This window comes from Xyrauchen texanus, chromosome 8 (genome assembly GCF_025860055.1).
Source record: "Xyrauchen texanus isolate HMW12.3.18 chromosome 8, RBS_HiC_50CHRs, whole genome shotgun sequence".
NCBI lineage: Eukaryota > Metazoa > Chordata > Actinopteri > Cypriniformes > Catostomidae > Xyrauchen > Xyrauchen texanus.
This window is the reverse complement of record NC_068283.1, coordinates 35,197,619-35,217,490: the sequence shown is the minus strand read 5'-3', so window position 1 is coordinate 35,217,490 and position 19,872 is coordinate 35,197,619. Positions and strand designations below refer to the sequence as shown.

The following is a 19,872-nucleotide window of genomic DNA, read 5'->3' as shown; positions in this document are numbered from 1 at the left end:
ACTATAACGGCCCATTTAAAATGGGTGTGTAAGACAGCCTTTGTAACACCCCCATTTTCACCTAGTTCTCTGAACTTTGAAATACTCCTAGATGATTCATGAGACTGCCACCAATTTTGACAACATTATGTCAAGACATTGAAGATGCTAAATTGTGAACAGATTTTTTTTATAAATCAAACAATGTTGCCATGGTGAGGCATTAAATTAATGATGAAAACTGGGAAACAGGAAGTGTCTCATATTGTACAATGTGTGATTTAGATACAAATTGAGATGTATATTTAGTCTTAGATCACATGGATGTGACTATTTTGGGTGAAGGTCATAGCACCACCATCTGGCAGCAGGAAGTGTGGCTCTAATAACAGACTTTAAAATAGTCATCTTATATTTATGCAAATCTCTTCAAAATTGTTTAGAATATTGTCAAATGCATGTGTCCATCTTGCATTGTTTTCCGAAAGCCACCACGTGGAAATGGACCCATGGTGCTTTTTTTCCAAAATAAATTGCAATTACATTTTTTGTCCAAATCGATCAGCCCTACTATAATTTGGTCTAAATATACACTAGGTCAAAAATAATGATACACTATTAGAAAGTAAACATCAAAAATGTTATTCCAAAAATGTCAAATTCAAATCTTTAAGAATGGCTCTTAAAGGGAATGGCAACAGAGATGAAAAAAAAAAAAACTCATGAAGTGAAGCTGGACAAAAGGAAACAAAAAACACAACTATTATGAGTGAGAAAAATCTTGACAAGCAGGCTGTGAGACCTAGAAGGCTGACTGGAAAAAAACAAAAACCAGGCTGGTGGGAAAACTGTGATAGCTGTTGAACAAAAACAAATGCAATGAAATTGGATTTGAGGGCATTACAAAGTATCAGTAAATAATAATTTATCAGGATTTCTAGGGGAAAAGTACACATCCCACTTTTAAAAAAGAAAAAGGAGACAAAAAGTGGAACTGGGGTCGACCGAATCCAAATAGACCAAACAGGGTCAATTGGATCAAATATTCATAATCTTTCTAATTATCGGAACCGTTATTTTGTCTGATCTGATTGCGATACATTTAAAAATGTGTTCTGTTGGCTCTGATGCCACCGTCTCTATCTAAAAGGTTACTGCTTGTAGTCTGGCTCAATGCCCCGCCCACAGCATTTTTGGATTGGTTATATGTCACGAGTAAATGGGCAATCAACACTACTCCATACATGAAGTGTCTCAACTCCAATAATGTTGATTCTCTGTCTGTTATCACGTTAATACATAACATTCTGTTATGAGCTGTTTAGTTCATTATTTTTATATATTTAAAGTTACAGTTCAAAAGAAATGCTGCTAGGAGCTCCCTCCACATGTTTTTTTTTTATTTAAATAATAATAATAACAATATTAAAATGTTCTGTTTTGCAGTATTTCAATAAACACGTTCATAGGCATTTAAAGGACGTTTTGTCTTGAAGTTTGTGTTAGTGTAAATTTTTACACTAAAATGTGCATTTTTACGGCAATTTTGGTCCCCTTGATAACTAATAATCGGTAACGGTCCTGAAATTAAAAAAAAAACTTTGGTTAAACTTTAAATGGAATAGTATTGCCCAACTGTTAAATTACACAAATTGTTATGCAAAATTTACAGAAAAACTTTTAACTAAAAAAATCTGAGAATGAAAACAGTTATTTGTTTAATTGAACTAGTATGATGCCTCTCCATGATGCATATCAAGGGAAAGATGGACCATTGACAGAAGAATTTTCAGGAACAATGTCACAAACTACACAATTTCTAAATCACACTTAAAGGGACAGTTAACCCAAAAAAGAAAATTATTTCACATTTACATCGCAGAAGTGTATGACTTACTTTCTTCTGCTGAACACAAAGATTTTTAGAAGAATATCTCAGCTCTGTAGGTCCATACAATTCAAGAAAATGGTGACCAGAACTATGAAGCACCAAAAAGGAGATAACATCGGTTTTAATTTAATCTATACGACTCCAGCAGTTTAATCAATGTCTTCTGAAGCGATACAGTTGGTTTTGGGTGAGAACAGACCAAAATATAACTCCTTTTTTACTGTACCATCCTGTAGGCATGATCATGATTTCAATCTCAAGTACACATCCTAGTGCTTGACACATGCACAGAATGCTAGATGGCACTATGGGAAGTGTAAACAAGTTTGAACTCATGTTCTCCAAGGAGACAGCTATCAAGATTTACATTGAAAAATTAGCTACATTTTGGTCTATTCTTCACCCAAAACCAACAGTATTATTCAGAAGACATGGATTTTGAAAAGTCATACAAATCTTAGATGGCATGATGGTGAGTAAATGATGAGAGAATTTACATTTTTGGGTGAACTAACACTTTAAATCACTAGAGGTAGACTGATATGGGTTTTATACAGATACTAGAGAGCATAAAATAGTACAATTCTAATTGAGAAATGGAAATACGGAAATCATAGGGCCTAAAATGTAATAAGAAAAAATATATACTTCATTTAAACAATTGCTAATTTTTAACTCAAACTTCACTACAATATCGGCTAATAAATGGGCCTGGCTAATTTCACACAGTTACTCTCCCTATGTTATATTCAATACATTAAAACAGATATTACAAAACTTCCATTTAAAGGGTTAGAATCCTTTATTTGTATGAGAACTGCCAAAACAAAGAGCATCTACTTATTTCGTAAAAGAAAAAAAAAAACATTTTTCATCCTTGCCTTACTGCTTGCACCTGCATAGCAAGCAGCTACAGAAAGACTTTGTCTTCTAAGAGCATGGCACACTTATTTTTTATATCTGTCCTGCAGTGTTTTGAGTCTTGACCGCAAAAGGCTACATGACAGGTACAGGAGTCTGACGTTGCATCAATTTGACCAGTTCAATTAATCCCTTTTATTCAAACTGATTCTAGCTAACAGGCTTAAAGCAAAGAAACAAATGAATGCAGCCAGCTGGTTCATGCAAGTGCATGAAAGCTAATTGTTAGTCCATGGTCCAAGAGGGAAAGGAGCGAGAATGAGAAAAGTGTTTGTGCTTATATGCATGATGTACATTAGGCATGTCTTCATGGAAACTTGGTTATTTCGTAGCGCGTTTGTTCAAGGAGGCACACAGATACAAACACACACCGTGTATGGACAGCCTTTAGCAAACCAGGTTAATTATTATCAAGGTTTTGTATACCGTGATTGAGCACTCTCAATCATTTAGAGGAAGGGGAACCATTTTAAGAAGTTCATCTACAGCCTCTTGATTCTTACAAAATGCAATATCAAGCACAAAAATGAAGCAATCATAAAATCTTATGGGCCACACTGACAGCTTCCTGACATAACATTTCAGAAGTCAACCCCATTTACCACCTATTAACCAAACTAGTACAAATGACTCACTGTGAACTTGCTTTGGATTGCACCACAGCGACCTCTCAGCTTGTCAAGACACTGACTTTAATGGATGAATAAGCAGGAAGAATCAACTAGCCTACCTATTTTATTAACAAATATACCTTGCATGCAGTTACAACATACTGTGTGCCCAATTATTAGGCAAATTGTATTCCTAATTCTAATGTTGAACAAAAAATAATGCTTTCATTCAATCCAAAATGTTTATTGAACCTCAAACCTGAATGTTTAACAAAGTGAGTTTTGTCTTTCTCAGGTGAATACACTCACCTGAAAGGATTATTAGGAACACCATACTAATACTGTGTTTGACCCCCTTTCGCCTTCAGAACTGCCTTAATTCTACGTGGCATTGATTCAACAAGGTGCTGAAAGCATTCTTTAGAAATGTTGGCCCATATTGATAGGATAGCATCTTGCAGTTGATGGAGATTTGTGGGACGCACATCCAGGACACGAAGCTCCCGTTCCACCACATCCCAAAGATGCTCTATTGGGTTGAGATCTGGTGACTGTGGGGGCCATTTTAGTACAGTGAACTCATTGTCATGTTCAAGAAACCAATTTGAAATGATTCGAGCTTTGTGACATGGTGCATTATCCTGCTGGAATAGCCATCAGAGGATGGGTACATGGTGGCCATAAAGGGGTGGACATGGTCAGAAACAATGCTCAGGTAGGCCGTGGCATTTAAACGATGCCCAATTGGCACTAAGGGGCCTAAAGTGTGCCAAGAAAACATCCCCCACACCATTACACCACCACCACCAGCCTGCACAGTGGTAACAAGGCATGATGGATCCATGTTCTCATTCTGTTTACGCCAAATTCTGACTCTACCATCTGAATGTCTCAACAGAAATCGAGACTCATCAGACCAGGCAACATTTTTCCAGTCTTCAACTGTCCAATTTTGGTGAGCTCTTGCAAATTGTAGCCTCTTTTTCCTATTTGTAGTGGAGATGAGTGGTACCCGGTGGGGTCTTCTGCTTTTGTAGCCCATCCGCCTCAAGGTTGTGCATGTTGTGGCTTCACAAATGCTTTTCTGCATACCTCGGTTGTAACGAGTGGTTATTTCAGGCAAAGTTGCTCTTCTATCAGCTTGAATCAGTCGGCCCATTCTCCTCTGACCTCTAGCATCAACAAGGCATTTTCAGCCCACAGGACTGTCGCATACTGGATGTTTTTCCTTTTCACACCATTCTTTGTAAACCCTAGAAATGGTTGTGTGTGAAAATCCCAGTAACTGAGCAGATTGTGAAATACTCAGACCGGCCCGTCTGGCACCAACAACCATGCCATGCTCAAAATTGCTTAAATCACCTTTCTTTCCCATTCTGACATTCAGTTTGGAGTTCAGGAGATTGTCTTGACTAGGACCACACCCCTAAATGCATTGAAGCAACTGCCATGTGATTGGTTGATTAGATAATTGCATTAATGAGAAATTGAACAGGTGTTCCTAATAATCCTTTAGGTGAGTGTATATAAGTGTGCCCAATTATTAGTAGGGATGCACCGATCCGATACCTGGATCGGTATCGGCTCCGATACTGAAGCTTTTAGACAATTGGGTATTGGTCCGACAAGCCCGATACTGTGTGTTAGTCATGGCCGTTACTGTCAAGCTCCAAAAATGACATAAAAGAACCAGTAAAACTCAATTAAAGCAGTTAATTTGACTAATGCATTTTATTCAAAGTCACATGAAGACACGCGATGGCTCTGGGAATCACAAAAGGCTGTGTTTTATAAGTAAATATATAAAACGCAAGCACAGCTCCAGCACGTCAGTGAATGGCACTGTTCTGTTTACTGTTTTATTTTGATAAAATAATTGCAATATTTGAGCGCTACTAACGAACAACATCTCGGCTGTAGATGCTCAATAGTTTAGTTCACTTATAATATGCATTTAGAACAGCACCAGATGTGCATTTTACCAGAATTTTAATAAAAAGCTAATTAAACTATTGTGAACCTGCCTACAAACAGACACATACAGGACTTCCTGGAGAGTTCAGAATGTCAAAATAAAAGTGTGAGGGTTTAAAAAGTGCATGATTTAAATATATTACGGTTGTATTTAAAATTAAAAGTCAATAATAATAATATTAATAACAAGAAGTATTATTATAATTATAGTCATCATTTGTATCAATTTATAACAATATTCAAGTTGAACAGGTCCAAAAAATAACTGTGAATTAAAAGTGGATCTGAAAAAAAAAAAAAAAAAAGTTCGGAATCTCTGAATCAGAATAAGAGGCAAAAATAAAACGTATTGTCTACTTAAGACTTGAAGACAGGAATTACTGTTAATTTTGCTGCTACATTATCCAGTATACTAGTTAATAATAAAAAGTGTTTCTTAATAAGCTATACATTTATATTGAAATAATGTGTAGTTAGAGGTTTGTGTTTCTTTACAAATTAAAGAGTACACCCAATTATTTCCACACAATAATGTAAAGATATTCTAAACTGATTATGAAAGAAACAACTGGTATTGTTTCAGGATCAATATCGGACGATACTGAGATTTCCGGTATCGGTGCATCCCTAATTTTTAGGCATCTATTAGTGAGCACAATTATTAGACAACTAAATTACAAAAATAATTTCTCCCAACTCAATTGTTTATTCTCAATTTTTAGAGTAAGTGCAACAAATAAGTAACACAAAATGACAACTAAATAACATTGTTGGGCTTTCAAAAATATTCAGTGACCAATAATGCCACCCTTCTTTTCAATAACTGCCATGAGTCTGTCAGTTTCTTGATCTGTTAAAATGCTGTTCAAAGAGGTGTACTGTCTTCCCTCACTGTAAATCTTACGTTTGAGAAGGGCCCACAAGTTCTCAGTAGGATTTAATTCAAGTGATGAAGGGGGCCATGTCATTATTTGGGCCCTTGCGGGCTAGCCAAGCAGTGGAGTACTTGGATGCATGTGATGTAGCATTGTTCTGCATAAAGATCACGGCCTTCTTGAATGCTGAGGACTACTTCCTTTACCACTGATTGAAAAAAATACAATCCAGAAACTGGCAGTAGGTTTGGGGAGTTTCAGTCCATTTTCAACTTGAAAAGGTCCAACTATCTCATCCTTAATGATAGCAGCCCATACTAGTACCCCTCCTTCACCTTGCTGGCACCTGACTCGAAGTTGTGCTCTGTGTCCATTAGTGATCCAGCCACGGGCCCATCCATCTGGTCCATCAACAGTCACTCATTTCATCGGTCCATAAAACCTTTGAAAAAAATCTGTCTTCATGTATTTCTTTGCCCAATCTGATGCTTCGACATGTGTATATATTCAGAGGTGGTCGTGTTTCAGCCTTCTTGACCGTGGCCATGTCTCTGAACACGTGGCACCTTCTGAGCACTCCAGGTAGGTTGTTGTTCTGGAATATGGTAGCATTGGAGGATAATGTGTTCCCGATAGCTTCACGTTTAATTCTTCTGAATTCTTTCGCAGTTAATTTGCACCTTTTCTTCTCCATGCGTTTTTGCACCCCATTTGACTATTCGCAACAAAACGTTTGATTGTCCGGTGGTCACGCCTCAATAGTGTAGCTATTTCAAGAGTGTTGCATCCGTCTGAAAGGCATTATACAATGTGACTTTTCAGTGTCAGTTAAATCTCTTTTTGGCCCATTTTACCTGAGGTAATGAAGCTGCCTAATAATTATGCACACCCTGAAATAAAGTGTCAGTCACTTTCATCACACCCTCCCTCATTACAGCAATACATACCACCTGAAAATGATTGAATCCAATAAGCATTCAAGTTTATATAGTTTGGAGTTGGAAATAATGATAAGATCAGAATACTCACTTGCCTAATAATTGGGAACGCAGTGTAGTCATGTGGTGCTCAAACCCACAAGGGAATCAGTTATAAACTTACACAAAATACACAAAAATCTGGTGTGCCCATGTATGTTTGGAGTGCAAACAGGTCATAGGTAAAGTTTAAAAATAAAAATATAACATAAGCTACAAAGCCCTATGTCAACATGCTAATTCACTACGCTCATCACATTAGGCCTATAAGCCTATTTGTCCATGCGCAATAGTCATGTGACTGACTGTACTGAATGTAGGTTATGCCCTCATAGAGAAGCCATAGCCTGTTTGATAAAAAACAAGATTTCTGATACACTGGGCTGCAGAAACACATTTTCAACTACAAGGGATGCAACAAAAAACAGGCTGAAATGATTAAGGTGTGTTTTATGTCAAGCAAATGCTCTATAAAACAGAACAAGTCAAATTTTTCCAATGCGAAAATACTGCATCAATTCTTTAATCAATTATCTAGATCTGCATTGTGAAAGTATGATTGCTTGCCTTGCGTTTGGTACATTTCATTGGGCTTCAGCACAGGAATTGGAAAAGAATAAGGACAAAAAATTAGGGCAACAACAAAATACTTGGAAATCCAGCTTAAAAACAAATGAAAAAGCAACTTAAATATATTTATGAATTAGGGTTGTGAATCAACTAGAAAATTTGAACTAATTAATCACATAGTTTTCTGTGATGAATTGTGATTAATCGCAACTAAATTATGGTACATGATACATTACAACAAACATTAAAACATTATCATCAATATATTTACTTTATCTCAAAGAATTTGCATGAAATTGGTTAGTCATCATTTATTTCAATACTTTAAATTTGTACACGTTTTATTTGTATTTATTTTTGCAGATTGAGTTAGACACATTTTTGTAGGTATTCATTTTTAATAGAAGTATATTTATACATGCCATAAAATCAGTGGACATTAGGGCTACATAATTTGGACAAAAACTGTAATAAAAAAATATTGCAATTTGAACTGTGAATTTGTTTTTAATGTTTTTCACATGTTCAACTGCCAAAAGGCTGCTGGGGTTTTCACACTTTAGTCCTCTTAAAAAAACTAAACTGAGACCCTTTTTCCCCCAATTTACCAACAAACAAATAAATATATAAACAGTGAAACAAAGAAAAAACACTGTAGTCTTTATATTAAAATTGTACCCATCCACGTGTACCTGTATTTGTCCATTTTGTGATAGGGTCTCAGTCTGCTAATCATCATTATTAGTTTTTGAAACTTGAATATTAGGGATGATCCAACCAGGATTTTAACTTCCGAAACTTTATCCAATCATCCGATGCTGATCAACTAACATTTTATCAGCAGCTCTGTTAAAACAGATTATATAACTTTCTGATTAATTTCACTGTTAACTTCCCTGTTGGTAATACCAAAGTTGTTGCTTAGTTTTTGCTGTCAAAAATACTGTTTGTTGATTGTATAATTAAAACACAAAAAATTCAATTTTACTCGTAACTCTAGGATAAAAAAAAAAGTAGGCTTATACAAACTATTCTCTACTGTTTCCAATCCTTTTTTTTTTGCAACGGTACACTTTTTACGACAAAAAAAAAAAAAAAAAAACTATTCTACGGCACAGCACACATTTGGACAGTTTTTAATTATTTTGGTGTAAAGTTACTTCATAGATTCAATGTATTCTGCAGCACTGACGCGAGTCATGTGAATATCAGTGTATAAATATCAGTAATTTTTGTACATTAATCATTGCTCTTCACAAAGTGAACAATTATGGTTTCAAAATGGCAAATTTCTCAGAAAGGTGAGGAGTTTGAATCCCTGGAATATTTTTTTTTTTTTTTTTTTTTTTGTGGAATTTGATAATTTTCAACGGCACACCTGACAATCTTTGACAGCACACTATTTGGGAAATACTGCCTACTAGTCCTAAAGAGCGAGGCTTAATGTCAAAATGAAGTTGAACTGATAATACCATTGTAATCCAAATTAAAGTGAACTTTTTGTTTAGCTTCTCAACATTTAATTTAATTGCTTTTATTCATTATTATATTTCATTTAACAATGCATTTACTTTACAGTTTCTAAATATTTCACATAGATTATATGTACGTTTATTTCTTTTTGTTGTATGTTTGTAATACTAGTTCCGCTTTCACTTGTTGCCACTGAGTGTGTAATAAGGGCGACACGCTCTCTCATGAGGTAAAGAAATGACAGGAAATGATGGCAGAGCATGTTTCTGGACTCAACATGTGCTACTGTTAATGCTGTTTGATCAGTAATCCTTTAATAAAGATTTTTGAATTATACCTCATATTGTATTCAGTGTTATTATTATGATAACTGTGCCTGTCTTAGACTGAGATGCTGCTATCGCAGATGATAATAAAAACCACATCACGCAGGATGTGCCGGTTTAGTGTAAAGCACTTAGCGCACATAAGCAAGCGGAATTGAACTCTTCTGTTAATCTAAGCATGAGATGGAGCTGTGGAGCTCAGATCCGCTCTGAAAACACTGTAATAATGCTCTTAATATAGACTGGACAGAGCAGGGCAAATGAACTTTGAAGCGACTACTTATTTAATTAATTAATTAATTAAATGGCAGCCCTTTGCGATTTAATCGCACAAGGTCAAATCGCATTTTTGATTTTATTTCGATTAATTGTGCAGCACTATGTTGCAATTAAAATTTGGGTGCATTTAACCAATGCTTTAAAGTGGACTTTAAAAAAAAATAATAGGATCAAATGAGCAGGTTCAATTCCTATCAAACTTTATTGGTAAGATAAACTGAAGCGTGCAATACCAATGCATAATTTAGACACTATACAGACAGATATAAAACATTGAATTTGAAGTTTAATTTGCTGAAGTTTAAAATCTCAAAATTATTATTTTCTCTGGCTGCCGTTCAATTTCTACAAGTATACCTGGCTACAGCGTGCTGAACAGCAAGGTCCTTCTCAGTCCCTATATCACACACACGATGGGTCTCTCTTTTGAGGTTTCACTTTTAACAGTGGTTCAGACGACAGTAGTTGCATAAAGTGGGGAAAACATCAGTAAAGTTTCATCCATTGTACAAAGGTGTCTGGGTCTGTCCCTGGAAGGCAGCAGATGCTCCAACCCCTCCCCCACCCTAATCGGAGCCAGTAAGGCTGAGTAGAGGGACACGGTTGATTTCATACATGCTTTACAAGAAGAAATGTATGGATTTGCACACTATTTGTAAAGCTAGTCAATTAAATATTTGAATGAAATTAAGTAATTTTCTTTAAACAAAATATCTGCATATTCGCAGAAGATATATGATAGAAGTTGCATTGCTATCTTTAGACAAGACAGCTAATAGTTGCAGGGAAGTATTGAAGAGAGATGGGGAGAATTAAACAGGCGAGCACTATACACATCATGAGCTCATGCGCATCTGCTGAGGGACTGCTTGGATGAGACTGTTGCACACGGTCTATTACTGTGGTAGCACAATGGCAAAGCAACAGTCATTCTCACACGTCTCAGATGGCTCCTTCATATGCAAAGCAGGTGGTTCTTGGCTCCGTCACAACTTGCAAAACGAAATGGTGCAACAAGAAAATTTATCGGTCGATGCAGATAATTAGAAAATACCACATGTCGGCCAATTTATCGAATATATCGGCCAACTCTGCAATATATCGGTCGACCACTACTTTCTGCAGACAGTGCATATACGAAAAACATCAATTTCTGCAGTTTATAAGCCTATACTTGGTCAACATGATCTACTCCCTGCACATTACAGTTCATAATTGTATGTAAATTCAATGAAAGTGACTCATCAAGCCTCCATCAGCAGATAGCCTAAACCATTTACATTAAAAACATGCACCATCATATGTATTAGTCAGTGCTTAACCCATTAGGATTTCCCATTCTCTTAAGAAAAATTAAGGACTATGCTTACAGAGGAATGTGGCGCTGCTCAATGTCGACCCGAGCCAGTTCATCTTCCTCCACATCGGTTTCTCCTCCAGAGCTGCTTTCCGTTGCATCAGAATCGAAAGCGCTTTCAGCAGATCGCAGGTTGGTGGTGCAACTCAAAGACAGTCTCTCTAACTCGGTTGGCATGGAGCCGCCCTTGAGGAAACGTCCCAGTCCATCCCTCTCTTGAGGGGTGAGGGTGTCGTCGCCAAGACGGCCCCTTGGCCGCCTGGCATCCAGAGCACCCAGGGTGCTCTCAAGTAGTCCGCCCAATTGCTGCTGTACATGGCGCTCCACTTGTTTGGCCTGCACAACCTGCAGCCGTTTGCGCAGTCGCCTCAGTCGCGTCTCAATATCCCCCTGTCTGCTCTGGCTGTGCTGTGTCCGGTCATGTAGTTCTGTCCCAAGACCAGCTAAGGGATCTTGTTGGGTAGAAAGCAAGTGAGTCAATGTATTTAGCGGTGGACAGTCTGAGATTTTGTCCTCTGTGAGGTTTAAAGGTGCAATGGAGGATGGAGATGTTGCAGGAGGCTCTCCGTTACTGGGACAGTTCTGGGAAGCACCTGTTGACTCTATGTGCTGCTCCGCATTGTCTCTAAGAGAACCATTTCTTGTCAATCCCCCACTAGAATTGACAACTTGAGTTTGGTTTGAACAATTCTGCTCAGTGGTGTGTTGGCCACCATTTAAGGTCACTGCATTATCTCGGTCAACCCCTGGTTTAGTCACTTTTTTTGTCATGCCATTAACAGTGGTGCATTGGACAGGGCCACCACCTCCTCCAGCACTCATGATGCTTTTTAGCTGGGCCTCAGAGAGCTCCAAAGCCTGGTGCTTGCGCGGTATAAGGCTAGGCAGGATGCTGTGTGTCTGCAGAAGAACACCTTGCAGCTTGAGAGACTCTTTTGCTGAGGACACTGAGGTCACATCTGAACAGTGATACGAGGTAACAAGGGGCTTGCAGGGCCCAGCCCCATGGGCAGGGCGCTCCTCTGAGGCCTTGCGCTTGACAGCGCCGTTACTGGACACAAGAATGTGGTTGCCGGTACCGCTTACCTCCACGCCTGTCGGAGAGAGGGTGGAGGAAGGCGGAGCCAGTTTGAAGCGTATGCGGTGAGCTTCGGCAGGCGCGTCGGTCAGAGCGGGCGCCATTGCAGCCATGCAGCGCTGGGAGGGGGCGGGCGAGGGGGCCTCTCCCGGTGCTGAGGCCAGCTCCACACCACCCACCTACCACTGTGCCAGGGGACAGCCTGAGAGAAACGAGACAAAAAAAACATAATGGATCACTTGTTGCAGTTTATCATCGACTGAAAAAAGGTTCAAGTATAAGAGAGAGAATGCTTTTCTGAACAATGTTTCTGTTATGCTATGCTGAGCAGTTAATTGTATTTGCAATTCACTAATAATTTAAAATGAGTTATCCACTTAAAACCGCTAAATCTCACTGGTGATGATAGAGATGGGAAACAAACATAAACCCCTCTTTCAATGCACAGCTGTGCAAAGGCAAAGCTGGTGTTGGCATAACCATGGAGTTATAAAGTCGGGGGAGGTTCATTCAGCTGTCTAGCACTATATACCCAAGCCAACGCTAGACATTATCAATGTAGGTCAACGCATTGTCAAGAACAAAAGGCTCAGCGCCAGACACAATGACAGGGAGTTTTATATGGAAGCAAATCATAGGAGAGCTTGGGGGTAGACACGGTCACTTTGATTAATTTGATTACTCGAGCTAAAAAAATATTTTAGAGATTGCAGAATCGAAAAAGAAAAAAATAAGGCGGTCGCAGTCTACAGACACGGGTTGCTCCGATACCAAAATGCTGGCTTCGGTACGACACCAGCCCTGGTACCTCGTTATTGTTACAAACTCGATACTTGGGCAATAAATAATAAAAACACAGAAAATGCCTTGTCTAAAAGAACTGCATTAAGACTTATAGATACAAATTATGTCTTTACTTTTTGAATGTTAAATGTTATGATCAAATTGTGTTTAATCAAATACATACTGTACAGCTTTAAATCAAATGCAATTATATTATATATATTATTTTTTTTTGGTTAAAAAAAAAAAATGCACAACAGAGCTTTACAGTATTAATGAAAACAATCTGATTACCTCAGGCAAAAGGCTGCTATGCACACTTATGTGATATTGCTTACAGCTAATACCAATAACATAACTATTTAATATTATATTAGTTACTATAAGTATTATTGCTTTGAATATGACATTTTATACAGTAGTAATATTTTTCTATCATAATGTCTTCAATTTCACGCAATCAGTTGAATAGAGGTCTTAATTCAGACTTTAAAAAAAAGATCTTTGAAGTTATTCCTGTTTGTGAAGGGTTCATTAAATCAAGCTTCACGCAACTCACAAGCTGAAATCTCTGAGCAGCAATGGAGAGAGTTCATTTGAGAGTTTACAGCCGTTCATACACTCAACACACTGATCTGTGGCTCTGCAGATGGACACTATTGGGGACACTGCATGAAACTCAAGCATTAGTAGTGTGAAGCGTTTATGTGAGCGCCTGATTGTGTGTGTGAAGGAGATGACAGAGCATAGAGCCGCCTCCTATTCATTGTGTTGTGCAACACATGTGACTATATATTACTTCATTGAATGACATCCTTCTGCTGTTTAATGCTCACAAAAGGGACATATAGAAGATTTTTTTATTTTCAAATGGTCTTTGATTTAATCTCAAAACTCACATTACATTACGCCAATGGCAACATACTTTAATATGGTACTAGGGCTGCACGATTATAGCAAAAATCAGAATTGTCAATTATTGCTCTTGATATTGTAATCGCATTTATTACTGTCAATTTAAAATTTTAATTACCGTGACATCACAAAGCAACCAACCATGTGGTTCTTCAGAGTAGCAGATTTCAATGGTGGATATGAGCTGCGCTCCAGTTTCTTTTAAGCATTATATTGTATTTTATATTGTAATAATGTTTGTTAAGGTAAGGCAAATTAAAATGATTGTAAATTGATAACTATGGTATAGAATAAATTTAATTATTGCTAAATTACTGCTCAAATTATTAGTCCACATTCAGTAAATAATATGGCATATTCAATATTCAAACTTATTAGCAGCTGATTTAAATCGACCAAGTTACTGCGTTCAGTAAGCCCTTTAGTGGCGGGACAGGAGACCATTAATCCCGTTAGATCTTCAATGGTGATCTTGTTCATGTAAGATCATCGTTAGATAATTTTTTGTCTCAGTGGTTGCACTTTGGAAATTAAAAACAGTAATTTGTTTACGGAGTTTGTACGATTCGTGAAAATGTTAAATCTACCAATACCAGCTGCGTGGCAAATGGGTCTTATTGGAGCAGATTAGATAACAATGACGGTGATTCCTGAAATATGCTATTCATGCCATATTCTTTATGTGGCCACACCTCCAAAACACACTGAGAACAGTTAAGCCGAATTACTTTATTGCTATTTTGTACAAATCAAATTTAAATTGGCCTACTTATTAACATGACAAAACAAATTTGTTATTACATTTTTAATAAATTGTACACAGAAATCGAGCAATGCGACAAACTCTCCCATGACTGTTGTCACTCAATGCAGGTTTACACTGTTTGAGATCTGCATTTCGTCGCAAGCTCAGTGATGCTCCACACAAATTTCTGTACTCTCACGAATGCTCTCATTAAAAACAAAGCTGTCTAATCAGCATAATAAATTTGCCTTGAACGGGAGCGTTTTAGTTTTGTCGTGTATTAAACATCTACAATAAACATCTACAATTGAAAGAGAGCAGTGCAATATGCAATGAATCCAAAATAATCACCAAGTGCTTTTCGCTCTTGAACAACAGCTTCTTTTCAAGTGTCAGGTGATGTTTCTTCAGTATTCATTCAGATGGTTTAAAACTTGCGCATTAGGTTCAGTTGTCATTACAGATAGGTTCAGTTGTCATTACAGATTGGACGGAGGACTAATCTAAGCGGCTCTGACTGGCCATTGCCATTTCATTGCTCAAAAGGACATGTTAGTGATTGGTAAGAATCCTCAACCGCTGCAAAAACATGTAAATAGAAACCATTGACGCAATAGAATCAGACTTCAACTGAACGCTGTAGTTGTCAATTTTCAGGATTACATAATCGTGGCAGCCATAATTGTAATCGCGATTAGTCTTTCGATTAATTGTGCAGCCCTATATGGTACCGAAATTAACAACATGATACCGTACCTTTTTAAATTCGGAATCGGAAGAGAAAAAGTGGTATAGGTGCATCCCTACATTTCACATAATATGTAGCAAGTGACAAGCTTCTGCGATCTGATCAGTATCTAGCACAAACGCAACCATACCCCCAACTGCTACAGCCAAACGCAAGAGAGTAAAACATCCATCTTTCAATGACACAATTACTGTAAATAGCCTAAAGTATTCTGTGTTGCATGTGAGTTTAAAAAGTAAAATTAAACAAATAAATATATTTTTTAAAATGGCTTGTATCTCTCCAATAGTCTACCATGAATATAACTCAATAAGTAAGATTGGTGGGCAGACACCGTTTCTGAAAATAAAATATTTTATTTCTATGGCCTGTTTTTGCATATATGAGTTCTAATTAAATGGGTAGACAGTGTTGAACTAGTTAAAGGGATAGTTCACCCAATAATGAAAATACTCTCATGATTTACTCAACCTCTTGGTATCCCAGATGTGTATGACTTTCTTCTGCAGAACACAAATGAAGATTTTTAGAAGAATATTTCAGTTATGTAGGTCCATACAATGCAAGTGTAATGGTGCCAAAATTTTGAAGCTCCAAAATCTACAAAGGCACCATAAAAGTAATCCTTATGACCTTATGATTAAATCCATGTGTTTGGACATGATATGATAGGTGTGGGTGAAAAACAGATCAATATTTAAGTAACAGATCAAATTCTCCTCCCTGCCAAGTAGGGGGCGATATTCACAAATAATGTGAATCACCAAATACAGAATAAAGTAAAGGAAAAATTACTAATGGATTTTATTTTATGTTGCCCTTATATGGATTTTGGAGCTTCAAAACTTTGGCACCCATTCACTCGCATTGAATGGACCTACAGAGATATTTTTCAAAAAATCTTTGGGTTCAGCAGATGAAAGAAAGTCATACACATCTGGGATGGCATGATGGTGAGTAAATGATAGAAGAATTAAACATTTTTGGGTGACCTATCCCTTTAAAGCTGATTTAATTCACTTTTTCTGTGTTAAAATACTTTCTCCAATCCCAGCCTAATATGCAGAGACAACTAGTCATTTATAAATTAATTTTCTTGAAAACGTTAAGCATTCTTTCTCTCTTGAAAAGTCCAGTTTGTTTCTCTCTTGAAAAGTCCAGTTTGTTTAGAGTGACCTGCTTAGACCCGCCACAACAACATTAATCAATTAATGGTGTGAGATGGGGACGGGAATATCTCTTTGTTGGACTAACAGTAGACAGAAGGTGTATTCAGAAAGCTGTTTTGAAAAAGATTAAGGCCAGAGTAAAGAGATGAGATTTCAGACGTGACTTAAGTCTCCATGTTGCAAACTGTTTATCCTGAATGTGAAGCTTCAGGAAAAACATACACGTCATAATTAAAGCACATTTCAAAAGAATGAAATGTAACTTTTTAATAGTGCCCGACCGATATATCAGTATCGGCGTATATGTTTACAGATATGCGTAGATATGAAAACTTTTATAGAATTGGTGTCATTACGTAGTTTGTCCAGCAGAACACACTCCGGCTCTGAGCTGATGGATGGCGGAGTTAAGCTGTGTCTTCTCGGTAAGTTGCTTACTAGTTTGTGAAATACATACTGGAAAGTTAATAAAACAATGACCCCCTCATTTTCTCTTTTCAATATAACGTTAACCCTGACAACCATGTCACTCATGTTTATCACATCTGTTTGCTGTGTTAGCCAGCTATAGTTTGTCAGTGCAGGAAGTAATGTAGCAGATTGAAAGGTAAACATCAGAGCATCTTTTTGCAGCTCATCAGACAACAGTGCAGTGGTAGATTGTGTCTGTTGAGTGTTGATTTCACACTACGCTGTTACCTAGTTGATGAGACCCAATGCTGGTCCATATTTTAATCTCTGTGACAATGAGCTTATAGCTAACTAGCTAACCACATAGCTACTTTCATTGCTTGTCAGCTGAGTGGAAGCTAATGTGTAAACATGCATTCTCATCCGAACAATTCCAGTTGTTGCATTCATAAAATGTAATATTTAAAAGTCTGGTTTTCCACTGTTGAAAGTTTCCCCTGAACTTGTATAGCAGAATATGGTGTAACACCACTGCAGCAGTTTATCTTAACTCAGCAGGTGTAAATGCTTCTTGTTTTACAACTTGCCAATAATTGACTGGCAGTATTAATATAGTCAGCAATTGACTGATACTTAACAGGACTGATGTTTATTTTGCGATTTAATTAATTTTTTTATTCTTTATTTTAATGGTCAGCATTTGACTGATACTATAGAGTACTGATGTTTATTTAGCTATTTATTGTATTTTTATTTATTCTTTATTTTCTCAGTGGTTTTTCTAGAATTTGTAGATATATTTTTGTGGCCAAATGAAAATGGAAAGTGTATATCCAATCATGTCAAAGCAGATTTCAACATGGTGTAACTGAAAACCCAGGCCTTTAGGCCTCATTTGTTTTGAGAATAAATAAATTTTCTGACGTCACTAATCTGGAATATAAACCAATTAATTCTGCAGACAAAACCTTTCACATGTAACCCATTCTTATTAAATATCAAATCTGTTGCGCTATACCTTAATGAATGAGTATAATTTAAGTAATTTATGTTAATTCAAAAAATACTTTGTTTCTTAATACACATAACAAATGAAGTGGGGTGACTCATACTAAGCCAACAAGGCTCATCAAATGAAATGTCATCTCGTCTTTGGGATGGCCATTACAATAAAAAGCATAAAAAAATGGTGGTTAAACTGCCTCGCTTGAAAATTGGTGTGACAGTATGTTGGTGGGCAACACACTGTCAGTGATTGTGGGGGAGAAGACGTGTGTTTGTGAAATTAACATGCCATTTTCCTTTTTTTAGGTGTTTTTCTCTGTTCTTGAGACTTCAACAGAGTAGTGGGGACAGCCTGTTTTAAGAAGAGTAACTTAAGTGACATTTATTTAGAATTAGGGCTGCACGATTTGGACAAAAATTCATATTGCGATTATTTTGACAAATATTGCTATTGCGATTAGAACTGCGATTATGATGGTAATATTTTCCACATTTTCAACTGTAAAAAGGCTACTGGGGTTTTCACACTTGAGCCCTCTTAAAAAGAACCAAAATTAGACCATTTTTCAATTCAAACACAAACAAATCATATTCATATCCAAATGTTACCATCCACCGAGATGCTGCTACCGCAGATAATAATAAAAAACGCTTCACGCAGGACGCGCCAGTTTATTGTAAATAAAGCGTTTAGCGCATGTAAGCAAACGGAACAGAACTCAGAGCACTTTTGATACGCTAAGCATGAGAGGGAGTTGTGGAGCACAGAACCGCTCTGAAAACACGGTAACAATGCCCTAATTTAATATAGACTGGACAGAGCAGCGAAAATAAACTTTGAAGGGAGCATACTATTTATTTATATCACAGACCTTTGCAATTTAATAAATCGCACAAGGTCATATCGCGGTTTCGATTTTATTTCGATTAATTGTGCAGCACTATTTAGAATGCATATTTACATGTAAAACCAAGATCTTGGATATTCAGGAAGGTCCATAACATTGTAAATAGGAGGGACAAAGAAGAAAATCTGGTTTGCTTATAATACTGTTGTGGATAAGAGCAAATTATTTCATCATTTAATTTAGTCTATAAAAACTGATCTTGTCTCATAGCCTTACAGATTTTCACAAAATGTTGACTGATTTCATAATACAATGTAATTGATGGTAGGGCTGTATGATTATGAAAAATATTATAATTTGATTATTGCCATTGATGCTGTTATCGTGATTATTAATGTTGATTAAAAGATAAAACTACCGTGATGTCACAAATGAAACATCAGTGTGGTTCTTCATAGTAGACTTCAACAGTGTGCGGCAGTTACTTTTAAGTATATTTTAAACATTTAATATTGCAAAAATGTTTGTTAATGTTAGGCATAATAAAATCTATTTTGAAGGGATGTTTATGGTACAGAAGAAACGTGTGTAGTTTCTTTGTGAACTATTGAAAAAACAGTTTATACTTCATTCAACATGCCAGTGTGACATGTTGAAATTGCACATCCCATCGTTTAATACACCTCTAAAGCCAGAGAAAGGGGGCATAAAATCAAAAAAATACCAAAAGACATGCAATTTGTGCTTTTACTAAAATTATTTGTCCATGTAGAGTAAATATGACATTTTATATTCAAACTTATTAACAGCCGATTTAAATTGACCATGTTACTGCATTCAGTAAGCACTGTGGTTGCAAGACCCATTCATCTCTTTGGATCTTCATTGGTGATCTTGTTCATGTAAGATTATGGGTAAATCATAGTGGTTGCACTTT

General features: G+C 36.8%; 1 protein-coding gene across 3 annotated transcripts in view; it reads right to left on the bottom strand.

Moving 5' to 3' along the window:
* LOC127647670 (KAT8 regulatory NSL complex subunit 1-like) overlaps positions 1–19,872 on the bottom strand; it is a 97,249-nt gene that overhangs the window by 59,939 nt on the left and 17,438 nt on the right. For all 3 annotated transcript variants that reach the window (XM_052132071.1, XM_052132072.1, XM_052132069.1), the window contains exon 2: positions 11,247–12,513. In XM_052132071.1, the coding sequence (XP_051988031.1) occupies positions 11,247–12,424 (1,178 nt within the window). In that variant the 5' untranslated portion in view covers positions 12,425–12,513. The remainder of the gene's footprint in view (positions 1–11,246; positions 12,514–19,872) is intronic.